Source organism: Brienomyrus brachyistius, chromosome 6, assembly GCF_023856365.1.
Source record: "Brienomyrus brachyistius isolate T26 chromosome 6, BBRACH_0.4, whole genome shotgun sequence".
Classification (NCBI taxonomy): Eukaryota; Metazoa; Chordata; class Actinopteri; order Osteoglossiformes; family Mormyridae; genus Brienomyrus; species Brienomyrus brachyistius.
This window is the reverse complement of record NC_064538.1, coordinates 10,881,130-10,899,811: the sequence shown is the minus strand read 5'-3', so window position 1 is coordinate 10,899,811 and position 18,682 is coordinate 10,881,130. Positions and strand designations below refer to the sequence as shown.

General features: G+C 43.2%; 1 protein-coding gene across 4 annotated transcripts in view; it reads left to right on the top strand.

The window, feature by feature from the left end:
- Positions 1-18,682, top strand: part of si:dkey-11f4.7 (piezo-type mechanosensitive ion channel component 2) — a 33,333-nt gene that overhangs the window by 9,957 nt on the left and 4,694 nt on the right. For 3 of the 4 annotated variants that reach the window (XR_007398585.1, XM_049017692.1, XM_049017690.1), the window contains exons 13-47: positions 79-342; positions 643-751; positions 938-1,119; positions 3,321-3,469; positions 3,951-4,112; positions 4,231-4,272; positions 4,371-4,403; positions 4,508-4,599; positions 4,890-5,056; positions 6,316-6,492; positions 7,395-7,541; positions 8,320-8,520; positions 8,622-8,826; positions 9,494-9,595; positions 9,675-9,840; positions 10,027-10,270; positions 11,086-11,182; positions 11,435-11,594; positions 11,873-11,962; positions 12,126-12,205; positions 12,465-12,533; positions 13,289-13,401; positions 13,532-13,649; positions 13,734-13,805; positions 13,897-14,063; positions 14,269-14,465; positions 15,114-15,272; positions 15,570-16,040; positions 16,161-16,419; positions 16,576-16,764; positions 16,964-17,144; positions 17,228-17,360; positions 17,447-17,594; positions 17,694-17,908; positions 18,030-18,188. Coding sequence is in view for 3 of the 4 variants with exons in the window: in XM_049017692.1 (XP_048873649.1) it covers positions 79-342; positions 643-751; positions 938-1,119; positions 3,321-3,469; positions 3,951-4,112; positions 4,231-4,272; positions 4,371-4,403; positions 4,508-4,599; positions 4,890-5,056; positions 6,316-6,492; positions 7,395-7,541; positions 8,320-8,520; positions 8,622-8,826; positions 9,494-9,595; positions 9,675-9,840; positions 10,027-10,270; positions 11,086-11,182; positions 11,435-11,594; positions 11,873-11,962; positions 12,126-12,205; positions 12,465-12,533; positions 13,289-13,401; positions 13,532-13,649; positions 13,734-13,805; positions 13,897-14,063; positions 14,269-14,465; positions 15,114-15,272; positions 15,570-16,040; positions 16,161-16,419; positions 16,576-16,764; positions 16,964-17,144; positions 17,228-17,360; positions 17,447-17,594; positions 17,694-17,908; positions 18,030-18,188 (5,519 nt within the window). In the remaining variant the exon portion in view is untranslated. The remainder of the gene's footprint in view (positions 1-78; positions 343-642; positions 752-937; positions 1,120-3,320; positions 3,470-3,950; positions 4,113-4,230; positions 4,273-4,370; positions 4,404-4,507; positions 4,600-4,889; positions 5,057-6,315; positions 6,493-7,394; positions 7,542-8,319; positions 8,521-8,621; positions 8,827-9,493; positions 9,596-9,674; positions 9,841-10,026; positions 10,271-11,085; positions 11,183-11,434; positions 11,595-11,872; positions 11,963-12,125; positions 12,206-12,464; positions 12,534-13,288; positions 13,402-13,531; positions 13,650-13,733; positions 13,806-13,896; positions 14,064-14,268; positions 14,466-15,113; positions 15,273-15,569; positions 16,041-16,160; positions 16,420-16,575; positions 16,765-16,963; positions 17,145-17,227; positions 17,361-17,446; positions 17,595-17,693; positions 17,909-18,029; positions 18,189-18,682) is intronic. The other variant, XM_049017691.1, reaches the window with a different exon arrangement.

The window sequence follows — 18,682 nt, the reverse complement described above, 5'->3', positions numbered from 1 at the left end:
GTTCTGCTGGAAAAATAAAACAGCAAATGACTGTTCTCTCAAACATCACTGGGGTTTGACGTTGCAACTGTTCACCAGGTGTGGAGCATTACCTACAACAGCTGGCTCACCTTTGTGCTGCTGGTGTGGTCCTGTTTGATTTGGATCCTGCGGGACCGCCGGCACTACGCCATGCTCTCTGCCCCCTTCCTGGCAGTCTATGGCACGGCGCTGGTGCTGGCCGGCTACCTGAGTGGACTGCGGCTGGGTCAGGATGAGCTCTTTCCTGGCCTGCCTGCCTCTGTGCTCCTCGACTTTGACTTGCGCCGCTATGACACGCCCTGCATCCACTTGGGAGCGAAGGTGAGGGCTGCCTATCGCTCCCGGGGACACATTTGCTCAGCCCTTCTATATGTTAATATATCTCTAAATTGCCCTTTTCATTGTTTCAGAAGGTTTATGCCCACAATTACGATACGCTGGTGGTGTAATACCTGGACAATTGTTAGTAGAAATTCTGTTTTACGTGCTTTATTTTTTAGGACGTTTGCACATCTGGGGACTTTTTTAAAGAATTTTTTTGTCTATTCCAATTGGGGAAAAAAACAAGGGCTTATTGAACTTTTGTGTTTCCATTATTCTGTGTCCCTTTCTGGGCCCCAGGTCCTGTACGCCTTCACCTTTTGGCTGCTGCAGCGGCAACATCTGATGGAGAAACGAGAGAAACACTTTGAGCAGGATGAACCTCCTGAAGTCAAAGTGCTGCCGTCAGGTATGCAGTGTAGTTCTGCTGCCTATGGATCATCACATGTTCACCTTGTGCAGGTTCACCATGGACGTGTTCACCATGGACGTGTTCACCTGGCACATGTTCATCTTGCATGCCTTCACCTTGCCGTCACCTGCTTCCAATGTCGTATAACAGCTTGCTGTGATTTTTCAATTTTCCACTTCCCAGCTGATGACGGCAGCTCTCTGACAATAATGGCTGTGCTGGGCTCGCTTATTAGAGGCACGCTGGTGAAATACTGGATCGTTGTCTGCTGCTCCATGTTTTTTGTGACCAGCTTCTCCGGAAAGGTGGTAGTCTACAAAATCCTCTACATCGTGCTTTTTCTCTTTTGCGTCGTCCTCTATCAGGTAGGCCAGTTTCCATGTACTTCGCATTATAGCTCTAGTCTTTCCAAGAGTCTAAGGCAGCTGTGTCCTTTTCACTTCCTGTCGGCCCCCATGGAAGCTCCTTCCCATTCAAACTCCTGTCCTTAAAATTGTAAGTGAAAAATAAAAAAATTAAAAACATTTACGTTGGTATGTAAATACTGCAAACAATGAATTACTAATGGAACAGTTAATCCATGGGATGGAGCCGGGATGAGAATGAGCAGGCAAATGTCTGGTTGATTTAGATAATACACTCAGAAAAAGGGTAAAGCCCTGGTACGGTTTTGCCCACCAAGGTACAAACAACATTAATGTACCCCCGAGGACACCACAGTGTTGCTGAGTCCATTACTCTACCTTAAATTAAACTAAAAGGCATATTTACCTACAGCTAGGGTACAACTGGCAGACCCTTGGTGGTACAACCCCAGTGACAAGTAATTGTACCCTCAATGGTAGAAATTTGTACTTTTTTTCTGACAGTGTAGCATCATGTAGACAGAAACCAATTCTTCACCATCTTTGTATCATAGTCCTTGTGTCTGATGCAATCTGTGGGGTCAGGGCAGTTGTACCTATAAATAATCGGTGTGGATGCAATGATTTTTTTGTAACCATTGTAATCACATGAAATTGCTGGCATTTGGAATCCCTGCAATATTTAACAAATACAATTTGTAAATCAAAAGTTTAATTCATAGCTTTATTGTTAGAAGGTGGAGTCTGTCTGTCTGTCTGTCTGTCTGTCTGTCTGTCTGTCTGTCTTTGAGGGGGGGGGGGGGGGAATTAGTTCTCAGAGAAAAAACTTTGCAACTTCAAGATAATTAATTATGTTGCCACTTCACCTTACTTCAGGCAGCCTCAGTGACATATAACCACACAAACTAATATTAATTGACATTTAATTACTAATAGCAATCCCCATAAGCAAGAAGCAGGAAAACTAATATTGCATGTCTCTTCTCACTTATAAAATCAGAATGTGTTTGATGGAATCGCACGCATTCAATCACGGGGACAGAATCAGCACTTTCCAGCATCGGTTTTTGTACACTCACTTAGCTCCTGTTTCAGTGGCGCTAAAGAAGCAGTCTGACCGTACATTTACAAAGGAGGATTAGCTGGGGATCGATTTGGGGCAGGAAACTCTGGCACATGGGTACAGACTGTGCTGCATTTTACTTCACGCAGCCAGCAGATACATCGACAGAGTCAGCTGAATTGTTGTTACTTGGTGGAGTAGGGAGTTGGAGTTGCAGTTTTATTTATTCATATGCTTCTATACCAGGCGGTGTTTATCACAAAACCATTTACTAGCCCCTTCTTCAGGATCAGCAAATGATAATTCTATGTTGAGTCTAGTTGTGTCAAGTTTTGGGTTTAGTCAGCAGAAGGACATAAATCCAGAAAACATTCAGAAGTTCAGTTTTATTAACTGCTCAGTTTATGCATATTTTCGACTTTTGGTCTCTGTAATAGACCATCATTTCGTTAAGCAGAGGAAAACTCATCTTTCTAAACATCAGGAATAAAATTGTTTTAGTTTAGGAACGTCCTGCGATGGGCTGGCCCCCCATCCTGGGTTGTTCCCTGCCTCGTGCCCATTGCTTCCGGGATAGGCTCCGGACCCCCCGCGACCCAGTAGGATAAGCGGTTTGGAAAATGGATGGATGGATGGATAGTTTAGGAACATTACATAAGTTACTAGGCATTTGTGTAGTTAGCATGTACATGGTTGTACCTCATTGTGGCTTAGTAAGATTACAGCAGGCATATAAGTGCAAAGTAAAGCTATGGAGCTGGCCCAAATTAGCCCGTTATGGGAAAGACTGATATAGGTCTTTTCATATTATGTACCTCTTATGCTAGATAATATGTTCTCAAATTCCCTCTCCAAAATTAGGTTTTCAACATACCTTGCCAGTGTTAATTGCTGGGCTGGGGGGGTGGTGGTGATGAAAATTGATATACGATGTTCACTTTGCCTGTAAATATTCCACAGAGGCTCAGGGGAACCACATACATTTATTGCTATAATAGACTCAATGACACAAAGCTACTATTTGCTTTACTGCAGCCAAAATAACAACAATACTGATAGTTTTGTGAACTCTGGCATCCACTTTAGAAATATGGGGAGTGAATGGGCTGTATCTGATAACCAGTGAATCTCATGTCAGGTGAGCTACGATGTGTGGAGACGTGTGCTGAAGTACTTCTGGGCTGTGGTGGTAGGCTACTCCATGGTAGTCTTAATAGCCATCTACACATACCAGTTCCAGAGTGTTAGAGAGCTGCTTCGGCAGGTGATGGGCCTCTCTGAAGAAGGGTGAGTTCATGTGTGTGCATGTGCATGCGTGCGTGTGTGTTTGTGTGTGTGTGTGTGTATGTGCTTGTATGTGTGTGTGGACCAAATGTCCCCCACAATGCAAAAAACACCTGTTATTTTGACGTTGTGGGGACCATTTTTCAGGTCCCCACAAAGATCTGTGAATGCAATCTAAAAAGTAAAAATTGCAAAAGAATTGTATTTTGTTTGGTTAATTGTGTTTAAGGTTAAGGTAGGGGTTAAGGTCGTCATGTTGGGATTAGAATTTTCCCCATAGAAATGAATGGAGAGTCCCCACAAGGATATAATTACAAACCTGTGTGTGCATGTGTGTGTGTGCGTAATTTTTGCATATCTATCATCACAGTTGTGTGCAGCGGTCGTAAATTTTTGCTTAAATATCGTTACACCTTAAATAACATTAACCTTCTTCTGTAATGGATAAAGGAATAAGGTGCAGTCCTGCCTTCCTTTACCCTAGCCTTCGTGACCTGGGTTTTGAGCAGTTTGATACTGTAGAGCTGTTTGCTCGCATCTTGCTGCCGGCAGCTTTTCTGCTGGCCTGCATCTTGCAGCTGCATTACTTCAACTCCGACTTCCTACGACTCACAGACCTGGATGATCTACCTGTCTCTTCATCAAGGTGAACCTGTTTGCTCTCCTGTCTCTCTTTCAGTGTCATCCTGCATGTCTGGCTGTAGTTGTTTTCCTTCCTTCTGGTTTCAGTTATTTATTTACATTCATTATTTATTTCTATTCAGTGAGGAGGACCTGAGCAACACTGTGAAAGTTATTTTCCAAGCGTATGTACTTCATGACTATTAGATCCTGGTTGCACGTAAATTCATGGGACATTTTGAATTTTTCAGATGTTGTCCTTATGCAGTTTTTTCCCCCTTAGCTTGAAGGAGAACATTCAGAAACTTAAGAAACGGTAAAATATCCTAAATTGTACAGTAATTACAGACAAATACAGATGCATAACAGCTCAGACGCATGGTATTGTTGGTTCATTCTGGTTTACTTCTGGCTCATCAGGCTCGCCAAGGAGCAGATGAGTACTGACAGTGTTTACACCTTGGCTGATGAATCCTTGACAAATTCAGGAGAAAAGACTCCCAAAGCTAATGGTGAGGACTTCCAGAAGATGCCCTCAGCCCATTCATGCCCATAGGCTTATCTTCACCACCTAGATGTTCGTGCTAACAGATAAGATACATACACTACATGACCTTTTCTAGACCGAACTTAGAGTAACATTATTTCAAAATGTGTTAAAATTACTGTAGCATAACTTTTCGCGAATAAGCAACTTCGGATAATGTGTGATTTGACTTTGAACACTGTGTATCCCAGCAGAAAGTACTGCCAGTGCACCAGTAGCTGCATTTGCTTTACAGTGAATGTTCTTTGATCACAGAGGGGAGTCAGACCAGCCAGTGGGACCTGGTATTGGATCGTGCCAGTGTACTGCTGCTTCAAGGCTTACTGGCATTACGCCGGGGTCAGGAACTTTGCTGGAGGCTGCTGGAGCTGCACAGCATGAAGATTGTCTCCACAGGCATCATCTTGATCTCACTGAAGGAGGTCGGCCACATTTACCCACTCTAAGAACACCTGTCCGAAAGTCTGCTCTACTAAATCAGATAAAGCACAATGCAGGAGTTATTACTGACTGGTAAAAAACAGTGCCCTCTACTGGCTGATATCTGATTTACTTTCTGCTAGAAATTTAATATACAGCATCGAACTGTAATTCTGTAATTCCTAAATTGAAGTATATTGATTTTTAGATTTAACACTAACATAGAATGAATTGTTCATGCTTAATGATTGAAAATAGGTGATTGAAAACAGGTGATTGAAAACACTGTTATTTAGTGTCACAACATGCAGTTCAGGTACAAAACCTGTAAATTTCAGCTTAAAATTCCTGAGTTTTGTGGTTCAAGAGCTCAGTCTACATAAAGACCAAGCAGTTTCTGCACAAACTGTGTAATTTCTACAAGCATCTGCCTTTGAAGTGTTTGTGCAGGTGGGAAGTACCGTGAATGTATTTCATTCGAAAAATGTCATAAGGAGAAATGTAACAAAGGAACAGTGAGTTACTTTCAGTAAATCTGCTGTAGTTTACATTGTTGGGGTGAAATCAACTTCAGCCGAGCGCTGAATGGACGCCAGGTGGTTCTGGGAAATCATTATTATTCGCTTTTAGGACTTCATTCAGAGCAGCTGTCCATGTATATTGTCTATATGACAGTGAAGGGTGAAAAGTCCACAAGAAATTAAAAAATATATATATTGCTAATTTTCATGTTCATAGAATTTCATATAAAGACTAAGAAAATCCTCTACTTATTACTTTGCCAAAACAGATTAGGGCAATAAATGACAGAGATAGAATAATGTGTAATTAAACTGATACACCATGAACTTGTAAGGTCAATACAATTGAATGCGATTCAGTGTTGCACATTAATGTTTGATCAACTAATGTCAATGAAAACAAATCTGTACAGTTGATATAATGTACAGTAAACATGCGATATGGAAAAGGGTAAACGTGTGCATGGCTTTTCACTCAGATGTATTGATTTTAGTAAGGAAGTCAAATCAATAATACTGAATGTCAAATTAAATAGGCAAATGTTATGTTTAATCATGTTTTGTAGGATATGTTTAATGTATAATAGATTTGCTTTTTTATGGAAATGGCTGACCTCCATAAAATCAATAGTGATGAATATCAAATTAAATTTGTAAGTATTATATCAACAGTGCTGCGATATGTTTCGGGGGTTATAGCATAAATGCATCCATGCTGTTTACCTGTCTGCGACTTCCAGGTGTGCCTGATGAACTTCTTGTTCATGGTGCTCTGGGTGTTTGCCCTGCCATTCCCACGCATACGCCCTGTAGCCGCCAGCATTTCCTCAGTCTGGGCCTGTGTCATGGTTATCTGCAAGATGATGTACCAGCTGAAGTTCGTGAAACCCTCCGAGTACTCCTCAAACTGCACTGCCGTGAGTCTGCACTGGGACCCTGTTTGAATCCTGTGGCCGGTTGGGAAATTATGTCACAGTTGTGTTTTTGAGCAAGGCCCTAAATCCAAAAAAAGTCTGCTCTAGGGATACTTGAAGATTGCCTGAAATTACTGTGACCCGAAGCTGTGGTCATACAGGAAAGTTAGATGGGATTCGAACAACCAAAGGATTTTTATGTAGTTGTACAAATGAAAAATAAAGTGTCGGTATCTGTGACCTTTTTCTGTGAGCATTTAGATTATAATTTTAATAACTGGAATAAGGATACCTAGAAAATAACTATTTTATGCAAAATACAGACCTGCAGGATTATTATTAGATGCCAGATAGCTTAGAAAAGTTTTTAGGTTTTAGGTAATTGGTATGTAATGAAAAGGAGAGGTTGTCTAAACATTCATCTTTGTATAAAATGCATTAATATCTGAAGTTATTGAAATGAAAGTAATAAAACCAAAATAAGGTACTGGACCAAAGGAAAGGAATGACAGCCTGTTACATGAATGTGCCTTCAAAGGCCTTGATGTATATTTTAAGGTAAATCTCTCCCAGGTTTGAATATGTAAAAGAGTTACTTAGAGTCAATAGATGGAACAGGAACAAGAAGAAAGAAAAGAATAAAAAATACCATCCATCCATCCATTTTCCAAACCGCTTATCCTACTGGGTCGCGGGGGGTCCGGAGCCTATCCCGGAAGCAATGGGCACGAGGCAGGGAACAACCCAGGATGGGGGGCCAGTCCATCGCAGGGCACACTCACACAACATTCACTCACACATTAATTTTGAAGAATGGGATTGTCTTTCATTCTCAGGCCTGGTTTGAAACAATTCTGAGCTGATGCGACACAGAGAAAGCAGCCATTTCTCTGTTTTTCTGTTAGTGGCTGACATCTGCGAACGGGACCTGGTCCAGGTCGAACCAGGAGCGACTGCTGAAGGCGTCTCTTTTGTACGTGGGGCCAGTGGATCCGGCAGAGTGGCTAGCAGCTCTGCAGAAGTGTGAAGACAAAATCCTGCCTTGTCTTCAGGTACAATGATTTTTTAAATATAGAATAAAGCACTCTGAGCATAAATTTCAGTTAACCCATGTTCTAGATAAGTGTCTTGCTCGATGGGTAGGATACAGATGAGGTTAAGCCTGGGGGGCTAGTGATAAAGAAGTAAGATGTTGAGGGTGGGTGAGCATGAGAGAATTGCTCAGCAAACAGATGAAAACAAGAGCGATAGAGCAATGTGGACGATGTACCATTCTGTCATGGCGAAGAGGGAGCTGAGCTAAAAGGCAAAGCTATTCATTTACTGGTTGGTCTACATTCCTACTGTTATCTATGGTCGTGACCTTTGGGTAGTGACCGAAGGGATGACATCACGGATACAAGCGGCCAAAATGAGTTTCCTCCATAAGGTGTCTGGGCTCAGCCTTAGAGACAGGGTGAGGAGCCCGGACATTTGGGAGGTGCTCAAAGTAGGGCTGCTGCTTCTCTGCATTGGAAGGAACCAGTTGAGGTGGTTCAGGCATCTATCTAAGATGCCTCCTGGACGGCTCCCTGAGGAGGTGTTTTGGGCATGTCTAACTGGGAGGAGGCCCTGAGGTAGACCCAGCACACACTGGGGAGATTATATCTCTCGGCTGGTCTAGGAACGCCTTGGTGTTCCCCTGGAGGAGCTGGAGGAGGTGGCTGGGGAGAGGGAGGTCTGGGCATCCCTGCTTAGACTGCTGCTGCCTCAAACCGGCATCAGATAAGCGGCAGATAATGAACGAATGAATGAGAGCTGTCAAACTTTTATGAACCTGTGTGTTTGCAGAACCACCTGATGGTGCTGGCTTTGCTGGTGTTTGACATCACAGTGCAGCGACACCAACTCCACTACAGGCTAAGAAATGACCTGAAGGTGCCTCTCACAGGCACCATCTTCCACACCGTCACACGGCAGCACCTTGACCGAGGCGTTGGACCCTGCCTTAAGTACTTCATCAATTATTTTTACTACAAGTTTGGCCTAGAGGTGAGCCGTCCATCTTTCACTAGCTGTGAGTGTTTTGTTATTGCCTTAGTTATTCCAGTGTGAACTTTTTCTGAAGCGGCCTTTGGTTTGCTTTCCGCCAGGTGTGCTGTGTGTTGGCTTTAAACGTAATCGGTCAGCGCATGGACTTCTTATCCCTGCTTCACTCCTTCGCGCTCATTGCTGTGCTGTCAAGGCGGCGCAGAAAGGCTATTGGTGAAATGTGGCCGAGATACTGCTGCTTTACAGCCAGCCTCATGGTCCTCCAGTACCTCCTCTGCATTGGGATCCCACCTGCACTCTGCTACGGTATGTCCATTGTCATGGAAACAGCGTTGCACTTTGTTCCTTTCGGTTTTCAAGGGACCAAGATTCGGATGCTTCTTTGTCCACTTTTATTGTAACGGGGCCGGGCTCCCGCATCTCCTGTGGCCACGTTTGGCTGTGACAGTGATCTGAAAAGTAGTATTTTTAGGCGGATGGATTTTCGTAATGGATGTACAATACAGGTGCTCCTCATCTTACAATGGGGTCACCCATCCTAAGTAGAAAATATCACAAGTCAAATATGAATATGATAAGTTTAATAAGTCAATCAGCAACTACTGTCACTCAATAAGCTGCTCAATCTCAATACCAGTAATTGAAAAGTAAATAAGTTAATGCATGTTTATTTGGTTAAACACAGAAAAATGCTGTATGATACATTATTCAACGCTGTATGAGTTTCTGTACTCGTGACGGCTACAGAGACTGGAAGTGTGGCTGCGTGGATGCTGCCATCTGCTGGTGTCAGGAAGTATCATACGATACATCACTAACTTGGGAAGGGATGAAAGTTCAGTCGACTATCACACACTGTAAAGCGAGGAGCATCTGTACTCGAAATATTTACAGTGCATTGTTTATTGCACTACCAGAGAACATGGAGCTCTTCTGCTGATCGCTCTGAGTGTGACATTCTTTCTCCTGTTAGATTATCCATGGAGGACTTCCAACCAGGCCTTATCCTCCAACCTCATCAAGTGGCTATACCTTCCTGATTTTGCCATGCGGCCAAATCCAGTCTTCATCCTCTGTGAGATTTTGTCAAGCTGGCTGAAGCCACAGTTGGCCCAGAGGAAATATGCTAACCGTCTTCTTCTTCTCCATTCCAGACGACTATATCCTGCTGCTAGGCTCCTCTCTCCAGTGGCAGGTGTTTGAGGATGAGAACCGGGCGGCGGTACGGCTCATCGCAGGGGAGAACGTAGAAATTAGCAGGAACCTAGATGCACAGGCTCTCAGCCAGTACAGCCCTGTGAACAACTTCTTGCATTGCAGGTCTGGAAATATCTGCTAACCTATTTATTCTTTTCATATTTTTAGATCTAATAATAATCCACAGCTAGTCAGGGTGAAGGACTAACTTTTACGTATTTTGTGAAGCTAAAGTATGACCAGTTCCACTGATTCTGCTCCCTTTTCGGAAGCATCTTGTACCTGTTGACACTTATTTTTTTCTTGCAGGTCATATCTGGATATGGTGAAGGTGTTTGTGTTCAGCTACTTCTTTTGGCTCGTGCTGAGCCTGATTTTCATCACCGGAACTACGCGAATCAGCATCTTTTGCATGGGTTACCTGGTGGCCTGTTTCTACTTCATGCTGTTTGGAGGCAGCTTGCTGATGCAGCCAGTGCGCCACATTCTGAGGCTCTGGGACTGGCTCATTGGCTATACGTGCATCGTCATCACCTTCAAGAACCTGCTGTCTGTGAGTGGAATGCTACGGGACAAATTTAGCGCTTGAAAGATTTGCTTTTTCAGTGTTTATTCAGTCGTATGTGTGGATTCAAGGAACCTTGGTAATACAAACACACGACACCAGCAGAAAGTTGATATTCGCAGAGTTAAATCGAATCATTAAAAGCATGGCATTTGGTCAAAGCACAAGCTGTATCTTCAACAAATGAGGAGATCAGCAATCAGATTTACCTGGAATCTGAAGGTCCATTGTTACAGAGAGGGTCTCCTGTTCCCTGTTTAAACCAGACTTCTAAAGATATGATTTTTCTTAAAATATACTGTCACGCCTTCCTGGGTGGGGGACCCCAGCTGATTCGATCCACGTCCATCTGCCTCGCAATAAATAGGCGAACATGACTTCATGAAGTATTGTTACCAATCTCATTAGCCGTACTGAACGTTTTGCCTTCCTTGTCTGTTGTCTCTCCTGCCTGCTCTGCCCTTCCTACTTGCCCTCCCTGCCCTGCCTGGCCCCGGGTTCGCCTGTCGTTGCCCGTCTCTGACCCCCATATCACCTGTCCATCTGTCCGACGTGTCCAGATAGGACTCACCCCTCCGGCGAGCGAACCTTCAGGGTCTGTCACCCTGTCCGACGCTCTGGATTTGTTTGCTTATGGCTCTGAAATAAACTTCTGGTCTCCCACACTTGGGACTCAGTGACCGCCGTTGTCCCTGATCGTGACATATACTAGATAATAGCTTTGCAATTCCAATAGTGATTTTTTAACAATCACATACAATCCTGCAGCCTAGATAACTGTCTCTTTGCATCTGTCTTAACAGTTGGGGTCCTGTGTTTACCTGGGCCGCCTGCTGCAGAATGGCTGTTGGCTGATTCAGACCTTCAGCATGTTCTGCACCATACAAGGCTATGATATTCGTAAGTGTTTGGCTCCCCCAGTGCCAGATAATATCTGAGACGGTCTCTGTCTTCTCTGTCACATGTACTGTACCTGTGCTTTTCATAAATAATGGGACAGTGACGTGAACTTTATTTTTCTGGCTTTTTTTAAGTAATTTGGACTTGAGGTGAAAAGTTGATTATGAGGCAGACGAGTCACCTTTTGTTCACATGCAGATATTTGACCTATTTAAAATTCTGGAACTCAATCTTTTGAGTGTCTTAATGCAGCACAGCCAAACAGCATATGCGAATTACCTGAGGGTGAGGCTGGAATTATCTGGGATGCCATTTGTTTCACCTTCCTCCTGGCCCAACGTCGAGTGTTCCTCAGCTACTACTTCCTCTATGTGGTCTCTGATCTTAAGGCCTCCAAAATCCTCGCCTCCAGGTGAACCTTTCTTCTAACATGAAACACCTCTCATTGATTTTCAATAAAAAGCAGCCAATCTCTCTCTGTACCAGCACATCGCTGATGTCCAGTCAATGTTAAGATCTACCTGATCTGAACTATTTTAAGTCATATTGACTTAAACATTCACTGAGGTTTGTACCAAACATTGACCTCTATTAGAAGGCAATTTGCATGCATCATGGAGTGCTTGCCAATAATGGAACACTGCAGAAGGTCCATTCTGGAAAGATCAAGCGATTATCTCCTGTCTAAAGGGGGGCTGAGCTGTTTGAAGCCAAAGTGAAGAAAAGAATAGCAGCCAGGCTTGAGCTTGAAAAAAAGTCAGTGGAGACATTAAAGAAACAGTAAGAGCCATTTTCTGTCTCGACCAAAGCTACTGCTGTTTACAATGTCAGGTCACAATCTAAATAAAACATTTTTATTATAATATAATAATAAAATACATGAAAAGCATTCCTTCTGTTTCCCATACTCAACAATACACACTAGTACCTCTTTCATCTGCAGGATGGAGAAGATTAAATCTAAGCAAAGTAGCCAACCGAATAAGCAGGATCCCCCGGAGCAGACAGGAGCAGAACAAAAGGGTAACTGTATCCATCCATCCATCCATCCATCCATCCTCTAACTACTTAAGCTCTGGGACATGGGGGCATGCAGTATGGGTAACTATATTTGTTTCTAATGATCTTTTAATATTGTATGTTTGTCGAGCTAAGGTGTCTCCCCAGATCCCAGAACCAAAGACTCCATTACACAAAGGCCAACATTCTGAAAGCTCATTTCTCAGACTATTTCTGCAAAAAATGTTCTGCTCCTCTAGTCTAACGGCTCGATATTTTTCAGGCGAGAGTGAAAAGGGGGAGAAAAGCAGTGGTGAGAGATGGTGGCAGCCGCGGGCCTCCCATCCCTCCAGTGAGTAGTAGCCTGGTTAGTCTTCACTGCAGCCTGCTGTCGTCCACATTCCCAGATGATACCACACTGGCTGCCTACCTGCTATAAACTGTATAACTTCTAACTAATTGTCACTTACTCATAGATTGTCTTCCCTGGGTTAATTCAAAGTTTTTTATTTGTCACATGCGGTCAGGGGTAGCGTCTGACTCAGTGATGGGAAGGTCACTGGTTCGGACCTGGCCTCAGCAGAATAGTCATGTCTAAACCCCCCAGCTCCATGTCCTCCACTACCAAACCTGCTCTCACCTACATGTGTATCATGGAGAGCAAGATGGGGTCGGCAAAAAGAGAATCTCCCAACTGGGATCAATAAAGCGTTATTTTTATTTTCATTTACTCGTATAACAGGCAATGAAATGCTTGTTCTGGCAGATTTACCACCTGTGCTATATATAAAAGGGAATATATAATATACTATATATATCTAAAATACACAGAATGTAATAAAATATACTAAATATTAAAAAAAAACAGTAACACTGTGATAATCGTGCAAATGTGCGAGTCCTGGTAGGTGAGTGTGCAAGAATACAAGAGAGGTAAAACGGGAGGAGGTATTCAAGGAGAGAGAGAGTAGATGAATCAGTCACACAATTAAGCATGCATACCCCTGAACGGAGAGCAAACAGAAGAGAGTGTTTCTCAGCGACAAGGAAATGCTATTATAAGTAAGGATCCAGTTTTGTACTAATATTCTAATTCACTGCCTGCAGTGGCAAACACTGCTACCTACGCCCTGTTTGAGTCTGATAGTGAGGAGGAAGAGGAGGGGTCTCAGATGAAAGAAGAAATGACATCACCCCCTAAAAAAAAAACTGCATTTCAGGTACGACAAATGACAAGAACGGCGTAACATTTTTTCAATATTAAATTGTATAGCTGGTGGAGCCAGAAAAGTTCTGAATGAGATGCTGCCCTCTACTGGAGAAGAAAATTAATCTGTCTGTTTGCCACAGCTTGCTTATGAAGCATGGACGACAAGCTCTAAAGTTGCTTTGAAGGGACACAAAACAGAGGTGTCTAGACTGAAGAAGCAGGAGAGGAGAGGATCACAAGCGCTACAGAGACCACAAGGTGGGAGATGCATACTGTGAGTAGATGCTAGTCTCTTAGGTGGGCCCTGCTATTGATATAATATTTTGTGTTGGTCAATCGAAGGTATTGAGAAAACAGAATCGAGTGAGGATGAACTCGATCCATGTGCTGAGGAAGACATGAAGGAAGAGGAAGGTGATTTCCCCTGGAAAGAATCAATATACCGTATACTTTTATAAAATATTGTCAACTTACTGTTGTTTTTTTGTCTCTGCCACCCTGCCAGAAAAACTATTACAACGATTCATTGACTCGGTCAGGTTGTTCTGGGTGCTTATTTTGTCACTGCTGGATGATCTGGCAGATGGGCTGAACTCTCTATGCAAAGACAATTTAGGCATTTCCAGAGTGCTTCACTTTGAGAGGGCTATTCTGGGACAGCAGCAGAAAAAGGTGATGTTTTATTTATATTGAAGCAAACAAGGCATACTGACTACATCTTGAAAAATATATCCATACGAAACTAGGTTGTTTTAAAGTATCCTAATGCAGAAATCACATCATGAACTTTCACAGGTCGTTCTTCCATTTAGCTAGTATTGCAGGCCTTGGTCTGCAAGAAACTTTATAACAGAATCTTTATTGTTTCCATTGCCAGGGGAAGGAAGTGTCTCATGAAAGTGTCAAGCAGTTTTATCAGAGCTGGATGTCCAGACAGAGCACGCAGGCGTCTTTGGAGGCTGAGGACCCCCAGCCTCGGCTCTCCTCACCTCCTGACCTGCCATCCTCACTCCATGGCTACGCAAAGTTTAAAAACTCAACCTCCAAAATGTCCTTGGGCAGTAGCTTGTCTAGGTCAGTGTTGCTTATGAAATGCAAACATTTATAACTTAATCTCCAGATAATCTGCAAAACAAATATTCTTGATACCTATAGCATAATATGCGTCCCTTTGAAAGCTTTGGCTTGTGGTGTGGCATCAGTCCTTAACACTGCTGTACCCCTCAATGGTCCATCTTCACCAAGAGAGAGACTACACTCATACCCCTACGATTCCAAAGTCTGTTCTACACTATAGAGAGCTTCAACAAATGTAAATGAATTATCCACGGAGCAATCACGTTCCAGAAATCATGACGTGTGCATCAGCTTCACTTTTTCATGTTGCTCCCAGACATATGACAAAATGAGTCAAAGGGTTTAAAACAAGGCTTCTCTAACTGAGGTGCAGGTACCACCAGTGTCACTCAGAGTTCCCCAGTCGGTACTCGAGAAGAATGTGGTCATTTTGTTACTGTGATTCAGCTTATATGGTGGCACGGTGCAGTGGGGTAGCATTGTTACCTCACACCTCTGTTTTGATGTGGTACTTGACTGTTTTGCTTTGACCTTAAATAGCACATGGTCCAAACATTTGGGGAATCACTGGAGAAAGCCGGGGCTGGCTGTGGGAGGTGTGGGGCTGCCTGGCAGAATCTGACCCAGCGGTTTACCCCCCCTCAGCTGCATGACCGAGGAGACGTTGCTTGGGTCTCGCCAGGCCACCATCGACTTGGACGAGACCCCTGAAACGCCACCATCGGCTAAACAGCTTCGGCATAAGCTAGTCAAGTCTGCAAATGTTGATCAGTCCTCATTTGATGCTGACGACTCTGTTCCGAGGTAAAACTAAACCCATTTCATCCTCAATTAACCACATAATGCACATATCAGGTACTGTACTGTGCACTGTGGAAAAATACATTGGTTTTTGTTCACTGTAGTATACTGTAGTACACTATACTAGTTTATTACTACTGCTGCTGTTGCCTCATCTGCTATGACTTTATCGTATATTATAGATTTTGTTGAATATTATGGAGCTGTTATTTGTAAAACCTTATTATTATTGTTGTTGTTGCTATTATTAATAATAATAATGTTCGCCATTATTGTGTATTCTTCCTATTTTTGATGAAGTATTCCAGTGGATACCTATCAGGACAGTATGGAAGATAAAGAGTTAAAGATCTATACTGAAAAGTTAAAGGACCACTCGCAAAGAGCAAAAGTCCAAACTGAAATGATGAAAGACCATAGTGAAGAGCTACAGCAATATAGTGAAGAGCCTGAGGTTCTAAGAGAAGAGCTGAAGGTCCATAGAGAACACCTGCAGTCTCACAGTAAAGAGTTCCATACTCCAGAGTTGAGAAGCCATAGTCATGAGGATCACAGTGAAGAATCGGAAGTACATAGTGAGCCACATATCCAGAGTGAAGTGTCCAAGATCTATGACCAAGAACATGCTGGAGATAAGGAATTGCCAAAGGCTGTATCTTCAGATGAAATAGCAAGTGGCACATTGCTGGCTATGACAGAAGAAATTCCAGAGCCCAGAGTTCTCAGCCAGGAGACAAGGGCCCTCACAGCTAGTGAGCTGCTTCTCAACAAGTTAGTTATGTGACTCCCTCTGACACATTCACCAAATCAGATCTTGATATTTTCAGCAAAGTTTGTATATGTACATGGTATCTTAATATCTGTCTTAATGTCATAACGATTCTGTTGCAGGATATTCGATATTGAAGAGATCAAGGAATCTGACGATTTCTACCACTCGTTACCAAGGCTCCTGCGGCTCATGTTTGCCCTTTATAACACCATGGTGTCCAAATCAGAGTGGTTGTGTTACTTTGTAATTATTCTCAATCACATGGTCTCTGCTTCCCTGTTAACACTAGTACTGCCCATTTTGATCTTCTTGTGGGCAATGCTATCCGTGCCACGTCCCACTAAGCGCTTCTGGATGACGGCCATCATCTACACTGAGGTACTCATCTCAAATCAAAGCTCCATGGGCCACTGGGAAACATTTGAATCCAATCCACAAAACACTACAGTAAATTAAATTTTAACTATAAACACACAAAGCGTAACGTTATTTCTACAGTTTGAGGTTGCTTACTCATTCTCATTTTTCTTTCAGCTGACTGTGGTCATTAAGTATTTCTTTCAGTTCGGCTTTTTTCCCTGGACCACATCTTCTTACCGTGGCATCAACGCAGATCGCCCCTTCTGTCTGCCCAACATTATTGGACTGGAGAAGAAGGATGGCTATGTCCTATTTGATCTTCTGCAACTTTTGGTTCTGTTTTTTCACAGATCAATACTTAAGGTATCCATGATCAAAAAGCTTTACCTACACAATTATACCCATTAAACTCCTCACCTCACCAGGTCCATGACGTTATTTAGCATATTTCAACATATGGCCTAATGTTGACTAAAAATGAGACATTCATTGATTTGGATGGTAGGTCTCACTGGAACTGCCACCACCAGAGATGAATATGCATTCATTTCTCTCTCCCCAGTGTCATGGCCTCTGGGACAACAAAGAAGTAGAAATGCCTGATTTCTTCAAGAAACTGAAACGGAAAACAGAAAAGAACCGAGCCAGCAGCGGAGAGAAACGGAGACTCCTCTTCTTGCCTGTCCAGGCATCCACAGGCGCTCTCTTTCGACGACGGAAGGGTTGCAGCATGGATGAGAATGGTGAGCCCGATTCCCAATGAAGACAGCTGTAGCACTGTTGGCCACATTGACCTTGGTGCTGACCACATGTTTTTTTTTTTCAGGTGACACGGTATCAAAGAAGAACCCCCTGAATAAGAGTAGACATCACTCAAAAGTACCACAGGCCAGGATGAAGAGAATCAAACAGAAAATCAGGGAGAGGATACTAGAGGCAAAAGCTGTAGTCATAGAGACGTGAGTCTGTCTATAGGGTGCTCGAGGGGGATATATTTTACCAAACATGTCACATTTAAAGAGTCTTTGTCAACCTGTATCCACAGAGCTCTACATGTATACCTGCCTATCAGACAATTCTTCTATGACATCATCCACCCTGAATATAGCCCCGTGTGTGATGTCTACGCTCTAATGTTCTTGATAGACGTTGTGAACTTCATCGTCATCATTTTTGGATACTGGGCATTTGGTGTAAGTACTGATAGCCATTACTCAACGAGCTGTGAAAGAAGGCAAGCGGTGCATGTTAAAGTAATGTGTCACGTCAGTGTGTCACGTCTGTCTCGGCAGAAACACACAGCCGCGGCCGACATTACTGAGTCCCTCTCAGAGGACCAGGTTCCTGAAGCCTTCCTGGTCATGCTGCTCATCCAGTTTGGCACAATGGTCGTTGACCGTGCTCTTTACCTTCGCAAGACGCTGTTGGGGAAATGTGTCTTTCAGGTTGTCCTGGTGTTTGGGATCCACTTCTGGATGTTTTTCATACTGCCCGGTGTCACAGAGAGGTTAGACTCTGGCCAAAAACATACACAGCTGTGTTCTTCTCTGAGCCAGGGGAATACAAACTGTTTGATATTGTGCTGCAACAGATATATAAAATGATGGCCTTCCCCCCCTTATTCTTAGGAGATTCAACAGGAATCATGTCGCCCAGCTGTGGTACTTTGTGAAATGCATTTACTTTGGCCTGTCAGCCTACCAGATCAAATGTGGCTATCCCAACCGTGTCCTAGGGAATTTCTTGACCAAGAATTACAACTACATCAACCTCTTCCTGTTCCAGGGGTAGGTCGCTGTACACCAGCTATTTGAACTATGGGTCTTCACCTCTTGCCTATGATTTCTTTACAGCATTACAGTCTCCGCTATGCTAATGATTTTGTAGAATGGTCACTGTCAGGGTCAGCTCCTGTTGTCCCAGTCTGTGTCCTCTTCTCCGTTGTCCTAGTCTGTAGTGTGTCCCCTGCTACCCATTGGCCGCATGGCTCAAAGAGCTGAGCGTGCGGCTATCTGAGAACCTCTCTGTTGTGTGTTTGAATCCTGCCTCCTTTGTTTTTGTATTTTGTTCCCTAGTGTTTCATTGTAGTTTTTCTAGTTCCTGTGTCTTCTAATTTGTATTTGGTTTTGGTTAAAATTCTTTTTTGTGTTTCTATCTGTCTGTTATTCCCCAGTGTTAGATTCTGTTTTTCTTGGTTAGTTCTTAGTTTCCCTGTTTAGTTCCTTTTGAGTTAATTAGTTCCACCTGTTGCTTGTTCTTGTGCCTGCCCTTGTGTGTTTTC